The following is a 15,119-nucleotide window of genomic DNA, read 5'->3' as shown; positions in this document are numbered from 1 at the left end:
AATATTGGTTTTGCTTTGTTTCACAGAACTAATCGTTGCCTGGGTTGCGTACGTATATGTGCGGTGGATCTATCAAAATAGGGGCAAGACCCTTTTGGGGTAGGGGCGTGTTTGTTTTGGTGATTTCAAATATCAACATTGGCTACCAGAAATCACTTACTCTGCCTTTAAGTCACTCTTCCTCCTGTGCAAACGGAGCAGTATTTTATATGCGACATCCACTAGATGGCACCACACACAACAACTATGTCAAAAAGCGCAATTGATGTCAATGTAATAAAGGTTACAGCTGCTATAGTTGACACTGAATAAAAGAAATAAGGTCTTCTGATTTTTATAAACATCTGTCTTGGGGTCAAGTCAGTTGAGAGTGAATGAATAGGGCACTGTTTAACCGAGCACATGACTGAATTCCTTCTTATAATTAATGTTTATGTGGAGGACACACCAGACATTCTGTCTAAAGTAAATGAGACACTGTCACCGTTCATTCTGAAGCGTCTTTGCCGTCTCTAGTTTGTGGAGCGCATGTGTCTGAGACAGATGTTCACAACATGCAGATTGTCAGTTTATCATCACCAGCTCCAGTCGATTTTCTCCAAGGCTTCTGCGCTCATGCTGACACAGACATTTACAGTAAATAATACACATGACCCAGTCCTCCTCCAGCCCTTTCAAGCCGTTTTCTTTTAGAGGAGGTGAAAGAGTGTTGGCAGCCCTCATTGGCTCTCTAAACTGTGCTGTTTGTCTGTGTGCTTCATGGCTGTTAGTGACTGTGTGTGTCCTGTTTGTCTCTGGCCTCCAGACTGCAGCTACACATGTCATTTGGAGTGTCAGGGGCTTGTTCAGCTGGACTGCAACCAACTAGATCAGCCGACGGAGGATGTGTCTACCCCCACTCCACAGAGGTCCGGCACCAAAGACCCTCAGGAGACGGTAAGTTCTCTCACTTAGCTATTATTGCTGTATTCACACTATAAGAGGGAGCTCCTCACTATAGAGAAACACAAGGAGACAGAACTGACAGAGACTGTTCATCCAATCTGGTGGACCAAAAATGGGTCACAGGCCTGTTTTATGTGGGTCACGGATAGTACTGTATGTTATCATGCATAGTTAGAAAAGCAAAATAAATTGACTTTACTGCTTCCATACCCGCAAGACCATCGTTCATCTTCGGAACACAAATTAAGATGTTTTTTTATGAAATCCAAGAGCTTTCTAACCCTGCATAGACAGCAACACAACTACCACGTTCAAGGCCCAAAAAGGTAGTAAGGACATTGTTAAAATAATCCATGTGACATCAGTGGTTCAACCTTTATTTTATGAAGCTACGAGAATATTTTTGTGCACAAATTAAACTGCTACCTTTCTGGGCCTTGAATGTGGTAGTTCCGTTGCTGTCTATGGGAGGGTTAGAGAGCTCTCAGATTTCACCAGAAATATCTTAATTTGTGTTCCGAAGATGAACGAAGGCCTTACAGGTTTGGAAAGACATGAGGGTGAGTAATTATTGACAGAATTTTCTTTTTTTTGGGTGAACTCTCCCTTTAAATTCTTATTTTAAAATGTATCTTACAATTACTTTATTTATTGTTTGCTATAAAGCAAAACAGGCTTCCATATGGATGGTATCATAAAACAGTAAAATTGCGGTACTTTGACATATACCATGGTATTAAGTTATTGCCATATTCCTTTACCATGCTATTTTATAAGTACTTTATTTATTTAAAAAAAATTAGTAGTACAATAGTATATTTAAAAAAAACATAACATTGGACTACAGGTGCATCTCAATAAATTAGAATGTCGTGGAAAAGTTCATTTATTTCAGTAATTCAACTAAAATTGTGAAACTCGTGTATTAAATAAATTCAATGCACACAGACTGAAGTACATACCACCTCAGCAGTGCCACAAACTGATCACCTCCATGCCACGCTGAATTGAGGCAGTAATTAAAGCAAATGGAGCCCCTACCAAGTATTGAGTACATGTGCAGTAAATGAACATACTTTCCAGAAGGCTAAAAATGTTTTTTTTATTGGTCTTAATAAGTATTCTAATTTGTTGAGATAGTTAATTGGTGGGTTTTTGTTAAATGTGAGCCAAAATCATCACAATTAAAAGAACCAAAGACTTAAACTACTTCAGTCTGTGTGCATTGAATTTATTTAATACACGAGTTTCACAATTTGAGTTGAATTACTGAAATAAATGAACTTTTCCACGACATTCTAATTTATTGAGATGCACCTGTATATCTTGTAGTAATATATTGAAACTTTTGTGATGCGGCATACTTTTTGCTACCATTTTTTTGTAAGTGAAGCATGCAGAGAACTTTCCAAATTTAGAAAGAGAGCATAAAATTATGCAGTGAATCTGATCCTCCTTGGGTTGCTTGGCTGGGACACATTAGCACATGCTTAACTGCCTCTCTGATGCTTGGCTGCGTTTTACAGTGGCAGCGAGTTTAGTCCCAGGTACACAGGAAGTGACAGCACAGTTGGGACTGAGGAAGAGCAGCAGGGGCACACTGTCCTCAGCAACACGCACACAAAGGCATACACTTTCTTTTGCCCAAGTTTTTAGATGAGCCCATCCTCTTCAAAGCATATGATGGCTGACCAAAAGGTCAAAACGGTATGACCTAGAGGCCAATCAGACATCAAGTAGCCTATTTCTCTCAGAGCATTTATATTGTCAGAGTAGTCATTACTGGAAAAAGCTTTTCCGTCCCTTGTAGTGTATCCATCTTATTTATGAGGCCCCTCCTGTCTGTTCCTATCTCCTCTAAATCAGGAAAAGAGCAAACCCAGCTGGCCTGTGCTGTCAGTGAGATTGAAAGTTGTTGAATGGTGAGCTGTCAGCAGAGGGCATTATGGTTATTTCTCAACGGAAATGAAATTCACATTAGTCGACTCCTCACATAGGGCAGGGCTTTGGTCATGTGAACTACAGATTGTGTCACTGATTTGATGCAGCTTCATAGAATAACAGATAAAGTTGCATTGTTCAAAATAACCATTTATAGTTGTCTGTCATTCCAAACTTCACCACACGGGGCAGATATATTATGCACAAAGGTTCAGTGTGATTTGCATGTGAATGCCTCCATTACAAAGTCCGAATGAGTATCTTTTGCAACAAAACAGATGAGACATACAAGTAACTTAATTAATTTGTACATATAAAAGCCTTCGTTGGTCCATATGCCTGCGACACTGGCATAAATTGTATTATAGTTGTTTTTACTGCCATTTTGACACCCCAGAGACATGTGCCATTCTGCAAACAGACAGGCTTTGGACATGAACAGGAAATGCAGATAGCTCATAAAGACAGCCTCACAATGTAATTACAGCCAAAACAGAAGCTAGACACCCCCTCATTGGCTTCAGGGATTTTACAGACCTCTGCAGCCAGAAGCATTTATGTAAACAGAGCTCCTTCAGAGTCACACCAGCACCAGGAAACCGGGGGGAGGACCACTGACCTTATGTAGATGAATCACAGAGATATGAGGGAGTCGTGTGTGTGTGTGTGTGTGTGTGAATCTCAAGGGCATTTGCTAAGATAACTCTTGGGCTTGGCAAGCACTTTTGTTGTTATATTGACATTTTCTGCCTGTTTATTTTTTAAAGAAGTCTCTAATGTTTACCAAGGCTGCATTAATTTGGTGAAAAATACAGTAAAAAGTAACATTGTGAAATGTTATTACAATTTAAAACAACAGTTTTCTATTTTAATATATTTTAAAATGTAATTTATTCTTGTGATGGTAAAGCTGAATTTTCAGCAGCGATTAATCCAGTCTTCAATGTCACACGATTCTTCAAAAATCATTTAATATGCTGATTTGGTGCTTAAGAACATTTTCTGATTATTATCAGTGTTGAAAATAATGCTGTTTAATATTCATGAGGAAACCATGATACATTATTTTCAGGATGCTGACCCTTTTAAACTGTAATGTATGTATGTGCACAAAGAACGGAATAGTTGATACTGGAAGAAAAATTTAAATGTTACTTTTTAAAGAAAAATTAAAGGTTTAATATTTAAAATTGTGTAAATTTGTTTTTCTCCTTCCTGAATTAAGTAAGGAGAAAAATTGAGTGTAATTTATGTCTGTATATAAACTATTATTCCCTGTAATAGCTATGAGAGGAGAATATATTATTAATCAGTGGGGTGATTAAAAAAAAACTCTCTTGAATATTCTAAACACACTCCTGTCATACTTCACTTCACACTTCCCCTATTTAGTATATTTCACAACCCTTAAACCTCTCTCTCTTTTTGTCTTTCTTTCATGAGAATACAAAATGTTCTTCATGCACATTACCCTAATATCCTCATATCATGCAGGCACAGTGCGCTGGCCCTCATGTCCCTGTGGCCTCAAAACATTAGCCCTGTTAGCGCTCTCTCACAGTTAGCTGTGTTTTGTTAGCCTCACTGCCCCTCAGTGACATTAACTGCTCCATCCTGAGGTCTTGTTTATCCCTTCAGTTTTGGTGTAAAATACAGCTGATTTGATCTGAAAGCCCCCGAAGGTCTCTTTGGGTGAGTCTCTGTGCAACATCAGGCACAAACAAGAATACATTTGCAAGTTCAGAGGCACTGTTTTATTTTCTTGGCATTTATTGGCTGTGAAAGTGCTGTAGACCGTGGGCTGAGGGTCTGTTTCCCCAGCTGCTGGAGGTATTTCATCGGCTTTGACTTTTGTATAGTAGTGCAGATAGGCTGTTGTCATCTCTCGTACACTTCCTTTTCCTGTCCTCGGGTGTGTACACATGCACAGACACACACAGCAAACACACTTTTTCTGTGTCGCATGCACTGCGTCAAACCACCACAGCAGCTGGAGATATCATGTGCAGTTCAGTAGAAACAGAATTTTTTTTATTTTATTTGCATGTGCCATTTTCAGGTATTTTATCAGGTCTGTCATATCAGCGTAGCATTTCCTGTGAAGTGATAGTTCACTGCAATGTGCATGTTTGTGTGTTTGTGCCATTTCCAGTGTCCTCAAAAACTAATGTCATGAAGTGGAATGGTATACTTGATTCCACTTGTCTTTTTCAATATATTTCTCTCTTTCAGTTTGATTTTGAGCTGTGTTGGTTTTAGCAGCTTGATTTAGATTCCTGAAAACCACACAAGAGATCCTTGGATGCGTATGTGTGTGGGCTGATTTCAAAATTTGTGGAGAGAGCTGTAGTAAGGCACATTTACACACTGATCTGCGTGGGTTTTCTTAGTGCATTTTAGCACTGAGGATTCCAAAAACAGAATCTATGTAATGTCTTCCGGCTCTGTGGTACTATAAGACAGCGTGAAGAGCACAGGAAGTGAGAGGCTGTTCATGGGGATGAGCTGTTTAACGTCAACATGAAACAGCATCCGGGTTGATTTCACTTTAGTAATGTGACGTATCCTAGAGTAAAAACAAAATTAACCAATTAAAATAGAGTCTAGATTGTTAACATTTTTCCTAGGGCTAGGAAAATGTCATAACTGAGGAATTGGCAAGCTTTCAATTCATAAGTGAGAATTTGATTTGGATTGGCCACAGGAAGTTGAGAGGAAGAGGAACTCTTCAGGGAAATGACATGGTTTTCAACAAAAGTTTTTTTTTTATCTATCTATCTAGCCAGCTAGCTAGCCTCACAGGAAGTGTTCCTCCTGCTTCTAAACTTTCAGTTTCTGCGTTCAGCGCTCGGATGGTCTGAAAACATAAAAATGATAGATACAGTAGGTACTGACAACGGCACAGCATGATGACAGGTTATAAATATATCATTGTCACATAGAGAGCCCTCCAAACAGAGCCAAGACTGTTTCTCCTCCACACTTTGTCATCACCAAGCGTGGAAATCAGAGACCGTCTGCATTATTTAACTAAGTACGAGAGGGAGGGAGAGAGGTGTTGTAGCGGTATCAGAAACGTATCATATGGAGTGTCGTAACGGCACTTAACACCACTGTGAAACAAGAGCCGAGTCCAGTGTCAGGATCCGTCCAAGCCTCCAGTTACTCCTCTCAGAATGTGTCACCAGCACAATACCAGAGCGATTACAAGAAAAAAATGTAAGGAGAATACAAAACCTCCTGCTTCCCTGTAGAGAAAAATGCTTGATTGTTTGAGATACATTATCATTGTCAGGCACACTGATTACCCACAATGGGCCTCTTCGCTCCATACTTCATGCAGCAGTGAGACAACTTTAGAGCCTGTATTTGACAGTGACAAATTACACTTTCCACTTGCATTTTTAGCAGGAGGAACCATGCTTCATTTCGGACCCCTTCTGTGTGATGCTTTTAGTCTGGGTGATTTTACTTTGATTTTGCACACTCCATCCATCCATCTAAGGTATTGATTATGTTTTTCTGGGCAATTGCATAGTCCCCCTAGCAAACTCTTTTGAGCGAAACGATTGAGTTCTAGTGAGAATTAATTGGGGTGTATTGACAGTAGCCAAAAGGGGACCTTTCTTCTTCCCGTGGGGTTTGGATATCGAACATGTTCAAGCCCCTCTGTCTTTCCCAGTGATCCAGCTCATTGATTATGATAATGCAACCCAAGGCCACCGCTTCAGGTAATTTGTCATAAGCTGGTAGTGATGATATTTTTATGTCCATAGCTGCTCAAGCACCACATCAGCCATCAGAGTTTATGGGTACGGACTCGATATATAGTTCAGGACATGAAAAGCGTCTGCTTTAGTGAAAGATGATGGCAGAAATGTGGCCCAGTACAGTGTTCAATGAGAATCTAATAAAGCTGGCAAGGGGACACTATGTGGAATTGCATTGTATTTAGGCCTAGTCACTAAAGGAATGAAAGGGAATTTTGTTGTTTTAAAGGGATAATTCACCCAAAAATGAAAATTCTGTCAATAATTACTCACCCTCATGTCGTTCCAAACCTGTAAGACCTTTGTTCATCTTCAGAACACAAATTAAGATATTTTTGATGAATTCCGAGAGCTCTCTGACCCTCCCATAGACAGCAAAGATCCTTACACGATCAAGGCTCAGAAACATAGCAAGGACATCGTTAAAATAATCCAACGTATGTACGCGAATACAGTGTTTATGTTGTTTACGTTGTTTACGCTTTGATCTGAACGTAAACAACATATCCGCGTACTTACGTTTCATATGTTGTTTACGTATGTGATACTCTCCAAAATGGTGCTATAGGGTGACGCGGAGGAGACGAATAGTTGAATAAAGTCGTTATTTTTGTTTTCTTTGTGCACAAAAAGTATTCTCGTAGCTTCGGAAAATTACGGTTGAACCACTGATATCACATGTATTATTTTAACGATGTCCTTGCTATGTTTCTGAGCCTTGATCGTGTAAGGATCTTTGCTGTCTATGGGAGGGTCAGAGAGCCCTCAGAATTAATCAAGAATATCTTAATTTGTGTTCTGAAGATGAACGAAGGTCTTACTGGTTTGGAACGACATGAGGGTGAGTAATCAATGACAAAATGTTCATTTTTGGGTGAACTATCCCTTTAAGGCACATACATTTAGATAATTAGCTAGAAGTTATCATCTAGTTGATGGTGGGGATGTGAAAAAACATAATAGTTTGATGCATTTTTAAGAACTTTAGGGTCCGAACGATACTGGACCTCATTGACTTTTATTGTATGGACAAAATAACACTGAAACATTTTTCAAAATATCTTATTTTGTGAAAAAAGGAAAGAAATGAAAAAAAAAAAAAAAACAGTTTTAAAGGTTTAGAGCAATACAGATGATTTTATGTGAACTATTCCTTTAAAGAAGCCCTGAATAATTAGGCTTCTTTTTGGTCACCTGACTCCAGGTATATATACTACATAAGATGAATTCAAGAAACTTGAGATGGTTTTTACAATGCGGAATGACTGATGCTACTATACGAATAAACTAGTCAACCTGGTTGGTTGGTTGGTGAACGACTATTCGATTAGTTGACCATTGTCACCCGTGCCTAGTTGATGGTCTGATGGATATGACAGTGATTTTATATCCTTCTTATCTTGTACTCACATTTAACATATACTGGTGCTCCAGCTGGACTTTGTGTCTAATTCCCTCAAGGTCAGGGTCAAAGGTTAAGACCAAAGCCCTGATGGGTGCAAAGAGATCAGATGTAGCTGTAATTTTGACCTCTAGTGGAACATATGCACATTTAATGTTGTAACACTCTTTTAATTATTTCTGTTGGTCTGGAGCCTAGTTTTGTGTGTTAGTGTTTTCAGCTTTAATTTGTGTCCATTCTTTTTGTTTTAGATGTAATTGTATTCTTCTCCTGCCCATCACGAAGATATCTATTAAAGGTTCCTTGTAAAAAGCACTACAAAAAGATTTCTCTCTCAGTGTATTTCTATTAGCGGTAGATGGCTTGTGCAGGGAAAAAGCAATGAGACATTACAGTGTGAGGAATTATTTATAGAATGTGCAACAGTAATGATGATCAGTTAGGGCTCTACTTGTGGCTTTTAAAGGCTCTCAGAAATACTTACATTTGCATTTATTCATGTAAAAGATGCTTTTATCCAAAGCGACTTAAAAATAAGGAACATCACAATTAGAGCCAACAGTATTTGCACTACACAATATGAGACTTTTTATATATGGTAGTCTAGTACACAAGCTAAGGCAGAAGTGAAATGCAGAAAAGAAAAGAAACAGACATGATTCTGATTTGCAACATTCTACAGTCAAATATTTTTTTTCAAATAATCATTCCTTCCTTCCCTAATTCAACCAACCAACTAACCCAATATTTATTTGGAATATTAGGTTGATTCATCATTCTGCAAACTGTTTGATTGGCAAACAGTCTAGTTTTATAATCTCTTGTTTCTCACATTATAAAATAAACTACAGTATAATTTAAACTATATGCGTTCAGATTTTTTGTATAATGAGTATTGCACTGTTTAATTGACCATTTAATTGGCATCCCATATGACTCCACGGTCTCTTTAATTATTACATTATAAAATAATTTCAACTCGAATCAGTATTTAACATTTATTTATTACAATGTTTATTATTCATTTATTTATTCCAAATGCCAGCTTGGTAATTATTTTTATTTGGAATAATTGATTTTGATTGGTCATTATGCCTTCAGATATTTTTTATATATATATATATATATATATATATGAGCGGTATAATTAATTGGCAGCCAATCTATGTTCATGTATCACTCCACAGTCTCTTTTTTCCTCACATCATAAAATAATTAATTCATAAACAGTCAGTTATCAGTTATCACAAAATAAACCTCTTCAAGATGATACAAGACCACCCCAGTCATCTTTATTTTGTGTTAATGACCAGCTCATTATTCGTTGTCCCTTACTTTTTACAGACTCAAAGAAATGTAAATGCTTTTTGCAGTCCTGCCTGTATTAATGTCACAGTGCCATTCAACAATATTCTAGATTCACACTGCCTGCCATCAAGGGCATTTTGCATATCAGGTACTATGTAAAATAGCCTCCAAAAGACCACATGCAGAGAGCTCTCTCTTTCTTCCTCTCTCTCCTTCTCTCGCTCTTCCGGTTTATTATCTTTTTCCATTTCTTTCCGTCTTTCTCTCTCTCTTTCTCTACAGTGGGAAGTCTCTTGAGTTGAGCAAAGAGCAGTTGCATGCAGGAAGAGCGACTGTGGAGGAGGGAGGGGGAAGAAGGAGGGTGTTTGTGTAAGCTTGTAGGCAGATAACAGACCTAACCACAGATGGTAGAGCGAGCGAGAAAGAGAGAGAGCGAGAGCGTGCGCGCTGGTGTGAGAGAAGAAGGAAGGGAGGGAGGTGCAGTACGTCAGTTCTCTGCTCACTCAGTCACTGTGAGGCAGGTTGATTTTCTAGCGTCTTTCTAGCAGCCGTCGCAACCTCACTGTGGACCGGAGAATTCTGCATCCATCGCAGCCGGCTGAAGGGATATTCAACACAATGTCCGTGCAACATTCTCACACCTCCAGTGCTTTTTACAGCAAGACTGTGTGACTGTGTGCCAGTTGGTGGATGCCAATACAAGCAATTTGTATTGCTTGACATGCTTTCCTCCACACTGGGCTAATTTTCTCATCTCAAGCAGTCGGCTGAATAGAGCGGGAGAAGCTGCTTCTGTACAGCTGCCTGTTTGTGACCTGTGGAAACAGGAACTGAGCATCAGATACCGGCCGCAACGCTCACTGAGCGTCATCCTGCAAGTTTCTGCGCTTGTTTCCGGCGGCACGTGGAGCTCTGGCCCTTCACCTGAACCTGTGGTTCCCCGCTTCCAGCCCATCCTCCCCTTCCCAACCCTGGAGCCTGGAATGGTGCGTTTGGTCCCCCGAAGACCCGCGTAGGGAGTCCCTCAAACTGGATCCGTCCCCGCAAATGACCGGTAGCAATAGCATGAGCAGTGGCTACTGCAGCCTGGATGAGGAGAGCGATGACTTCACCTTCTTCACCGCCAAGACCTCCTTCTTTCGGCGGCCACAGGCTAAGCAAGTAGCTAAGGTAGTGTATGAACACGAGACGGATGGGATTGTGAAAATTGAGCGTATGTATTCTCAGCTGATACAAAAAAATCAGAAGATGTGCACGGAAGTTTGTATACGGAAGTGCATTTTTTATGTTGAACTGCTGCATTTGAAACAGGTTTATGACCTGATATGTTTTGAGTGACAACATACCCTGTCTGTTGTGCATTTCGTTCAACCCTGTTGAGGTTGTTAAAGTTAGATGAGACAGGCTGTAGATTTTTCTACTCTCACACAAAAGCTGTCACTGGGGAGATACCCTTTCGAAAGGTACTAAAATGTAACATTTAGGTATGCACTTTAGACACTGATAAGTACCTTCAAGGTACCAATGTCTAGCCATTAGGGGTAAAGAAGGTACAAAGGTGTACCTTTTGAAAGAATACTGGCCCAGTGACAGCTTTTGTACCTCTTTTCTGAGTGTATGTCTGTGGAAGCACTTTCAGTAGAAACCACTGTTTAGAGCGACTGCAAACACTTTTAGCAAACACATCAAGGTTGTGGGTACGATTCCCAAGGAATGCATGGGCGGATAAAAAATGTATACCTTGAATGCCCTGTAAGTCGCTTTGAATTAAAGCCTCTGTTAGGGGGACTGTCGGCTTTGAATTAAAGCCTCTGTTAGGGGGACTGTCGAAAGCGGGTTAGTAGGTGGAGATTGCACTGTGTTAGGTCACTTAAACTTACAATGATAAGAGCTTAAAGATGTTCTTATGAAAGATTAAGAAATGTACAAGTCTTTGTTCCACACTAATTTAGTAAGTGTTTCACAATAGAACTGACGTATTGAATGTGCTTATGTTATACGTTTCTTTTACTGTAAGTTTCATGTATTAGCATTAATACTATCCACCGAAAGCATTAATGCATGCATTAGCTGCATAGCTTGACCTTCATTATAGACTCGTTTAAACATGGCAGTGTGTACATAGAGTGCACTCTCACACCCTCAGAGCTCTCTAATGCTGTGAGGGGAAGGAAGTGGCTGTTGATTGTGCCAGAAAGGCCTGTCCTTCCCTGAATCAAAGAATGTGTTATTTTACAAGACCCCATAGCATTTGCACTGACTTCCTCTTACTGGCCTCTCTCTATCTTAGACTTCGATTGAGGTAAAGTTGTTTAGTGACCAAGAAGTCAATCATAATGTAGATTGGGTCTTATAACGTAGCTAGCAAATGAACACCACAGAAGTGGAAATAATATTTAATATGTCCTTAAAGACTTCGGACTTCACTCCTGTACCTGAGTTGACCAGCCTTACATCACTTTCTGCAGTATCAGGTTTGGAAAGAGCTTCTCAGGATGTGAATTATTCATTGTTTGTATCTCTCTGGACACAATGTGAACTGCCAATTTGAGGGCATTCAGTGGGCACAGTTTAAATTATTGCGTTTTTATGTGGTAGTCAGTCTGTTACCATACTGCAGGCACTATTATTCAAAAGTTTGGGGTTGGTAAAATTTTGAATGAAGTCTCTTATGCTCACCAGGGCTGTATTTATTTGATCACAAATAGAATAAAAACAATAGCATTCCACTTTTATTGCAAATATTATCTTTTACTTTAAAATATTCTGAAATATATAACTGTGATTGCAACTTTGAATTTTCAGCATTATTACTCCAGTCTTCAGTGTCACATGATTCTTCACAAATCATTCCAGCATGTTGATCTGCTGCTCAAGAAACGTATCTTATTATTATAATTTTTAAGACAGGTGTGCTACTTAATATTTTTTTGGAAACATATGAAATATGAAAAATATCTTCTGTAACATTAGAAATGTCTTTAATGTCATTTTGGTCAATTTAATGCATCTCTGATGAATAAAGGTATTTTTTTTTATCTTACAGACCCCAAACTTTTAAACAGAAGTGTAAGTTGTGTTTTGAATGCTGGTGATGTACTGATGTCCCTATCACTTATTGCTTAAACTGCAAGGCTTTTTTTAGTAAAAAAAAAAATGATTGAGACATTTCTTCTGCTCTAGACCATCACCAAACCAGTTTAAACCAACCTAACCTAGATTATAAAACCACTTTTACATTGTGTTTTGCTCTACTAAACAAAAATAAGTGCAGTTTGAATAGGCAGCACACAGAAGGTGAAGATAGCTTTTCCTAATTCTTCTTAGCATCTCTGGAAGTCCTCTTAGAAGAACCCCAGAGATGGATAAATGGGAGATTATCTTATGTTCTCACTTTAATGTACACATTCTTCTTGTAAATTATGGGATTAAAATTGCTTTATGGATCAATAATATACTTCCTATTTACCTCGCCGGGTTAAACGCAGTAGACCGAAAGCTTTTAAACCAAGAGCACTGAGTAATAGTCCCTTGATAAATGCTGCTGCTTCTGTGTTCGATAATTATTCCAGGAACTTATTAAAGACAACACATTCAAGGAAAACATCCATTACACAAGTCTTGAATTCTTTTAACCTGTCGATTTTAGACCCAAATGACAGCTATTAGCAGGAACAAACAATAAATAGCTTCCCTTTTCAAGGGCAGCCAGTGATATTTTAATACTTGAATAGGGAAAATCATGCAAACATGAGGCCATTTGCTCAAGGTTTTGCACTCCATGAGTACTGAAAGTTATAAGCCATCTCATAAACCTTTGTATGATTGAAGAGAGGCTCAAATCTGGTAGATGTAGCAGCTGTAGTGTCGTTTCAGCAAATGGCTGCCTAGATGGTAAGCTACAGCAGAATGAGTCGAGTTTTCTCATTTCTAATCATTATAATAGCTGTTTAATTGAATGGCTGTTCAAATTCATATGTATCAGTCTGCTATAGGTAATGGTGCATAAAAACAAAACAGACCCAAGCACAATGCACAGATAATTAAGATTTTCATTATCAAAGGCATTTGAATGGATTGATAGTGTAGGGCTTGTGTTTACTGGTGTCGTGGACTCTGATGATCTACGCTGTTTATTCAGGCATGCAGATGATGGGCTTTGCATTTGTGCAGGGTTACAGAGAGGGAGGGGAGAATCTCCTACTGCACACTTGACCCAGTAATGAGAGCGAGGGAGAGAATGAGTACACATATACAACGTGTGGGAGGGAGCAGATCGCAAGACATCATTCCTACACTGCGGCAGAAACAGCAGAGAGAGAGACACACACACACACACAAGAAAGATCAATTAAAAGCATTTCAGTCTTTGAAAGCATGCTGAGAAATGCAGTCTCACACCTATTGACACCAAGGACTAGGGATGTGCATTTTGATTACTTATGTAGTCACAAAAAAAATCATGCATTACTCCAAAAAAATGTAAATTTTAATATTTACATATACATATATTGTGTGTGTGTGTGTGTGTGTGTGTATATATATACACACACACACACACACACACACACACATATACATACACACAATATATGTATATGTAAATATTAAAATCTAAAATTTGAAAATATGAAAATACATTTTAAAACCGGGTTACTCAATTTGATTGCTCAAAATATTATTATTATTATTATTATTATTATTATATGCACACATATTCATACATATAAATATAAAAAATAACAAATACTTACATATATACATGCATAGATACGCACACAAACACATACATATATATATACTGTATATGTATATGTGTGTCTGTATCTATGCATGTGTATATATGTAAGTATTTGTATTATTTTTATATTTTATATTGCAATTAATACAGAATATATGAAAACACGCATGAGCTGTTAAAAATCATGCATGCCATGTGCAGGAGAAGCCTTTCTCTTTCTATAAATAGACTCCCATTTGCTTACCTGTATCTGACTAGCCATGCCCATGGCTGATTTTACTGCAGCTGAGCCAGTGCATTAAACTACATTATCAATGCATTAGTAGTCACTTATATTGTATAAAAGACTTCCTCTGAACATCAGGCTTCCCTCGAACTGATGTCGGCTAACACTTGCAACTCTCACTTCCTGTATTTTTTGTTAGTACAGTTCTCACGCTGATAAGCAGAATGTGCAGCGTCTAACTAAATTAGATGATTGGTTTGAGGCCATTCAGCAGGTGCAGACGTAGATGACTTGCATGTTGCCTGAAACTGACACTAAGGGCATTGTGTTCCTTAATCAGTCTGAGTAGCCTTGTGCTGCGCTTAAGGACACCTGCCTGACATGCAGTGATGACTTTGAGATGACACTCCGCTAGCATTTACAGCCGTGCCCTTTTCTTTCGTGTCATGTAAGCTCTGTAAGTTGATATTTGCTCAGGTCATGCCCCAAGGCACCTTTGTTATGTACATGGTTAACACCCTCCACTTGGGCCTTCTATGACTTTCTTTCCTCTGTTTGTTTAACTCTCGATTGGATTTAAAGAATGACCTGGAGCATTTAACAATGAAAGTCATTCTTCAGTAGAGGAAAATATATTGTTCAGTTCATACAGGTTAGGTAGGTTTTATCTGTTTGATTGCTCAAAGCAGGCTTAATTGTTCTGCCAGACATTTGTGGTTCACCACAAAGAGCATATATATATATATATATATATATATATATATATTAGGGATGTAATGATTAACT

At 38.6% G+C, this 15,119-nt stretch overlaps 1 protein-coding gene across 1 annotated transcript in view; it reads left to right on the top strand.

Moving 5' to 3' along the window:
• LOC107728623 (ras association domain-containing protein 5-like) overlaps nt 1-15,119 on the top strand; it is a 66,139-nt gene that overhangs the window by 23,889 nt on the left and 27,131 nt on the right. Inside the window, exon 2 of the mRNA XM_016538875.1 lies at nt 806-936. Coding sequence (XP_016394361.1) covers nt 806-936 — 131 coding nt within the window. The remainder of the gene's footprint in view (nt 1-805; nt 937-15,119) is intronic.

This window comes from Sinocyclocheilus rhinocerous, unplaced genomic scaffold (genome assembly GCF_001515625.1).
Source record: "Sinocyclocheilus rhinocerous isolate Xijiao unplaced genomic scaffold, SAMN03320098_v1.1 scaffold757, whole genome shotgun sequence".
NCBI classification, from domain to species: domain Eukaryota; kingdom Metazoa; phylum Chordata; class Actinopteri; order Cypriniformes; family Cyprinidae; genus Sinocyclocheilus; species Sinocyclocheilus rhinocerous.
The sequence above is the reverse complement of the archived record's forward strand: the minus strand, read 5'-3'. Positions and strand labels throughout refer to the sequence as shown.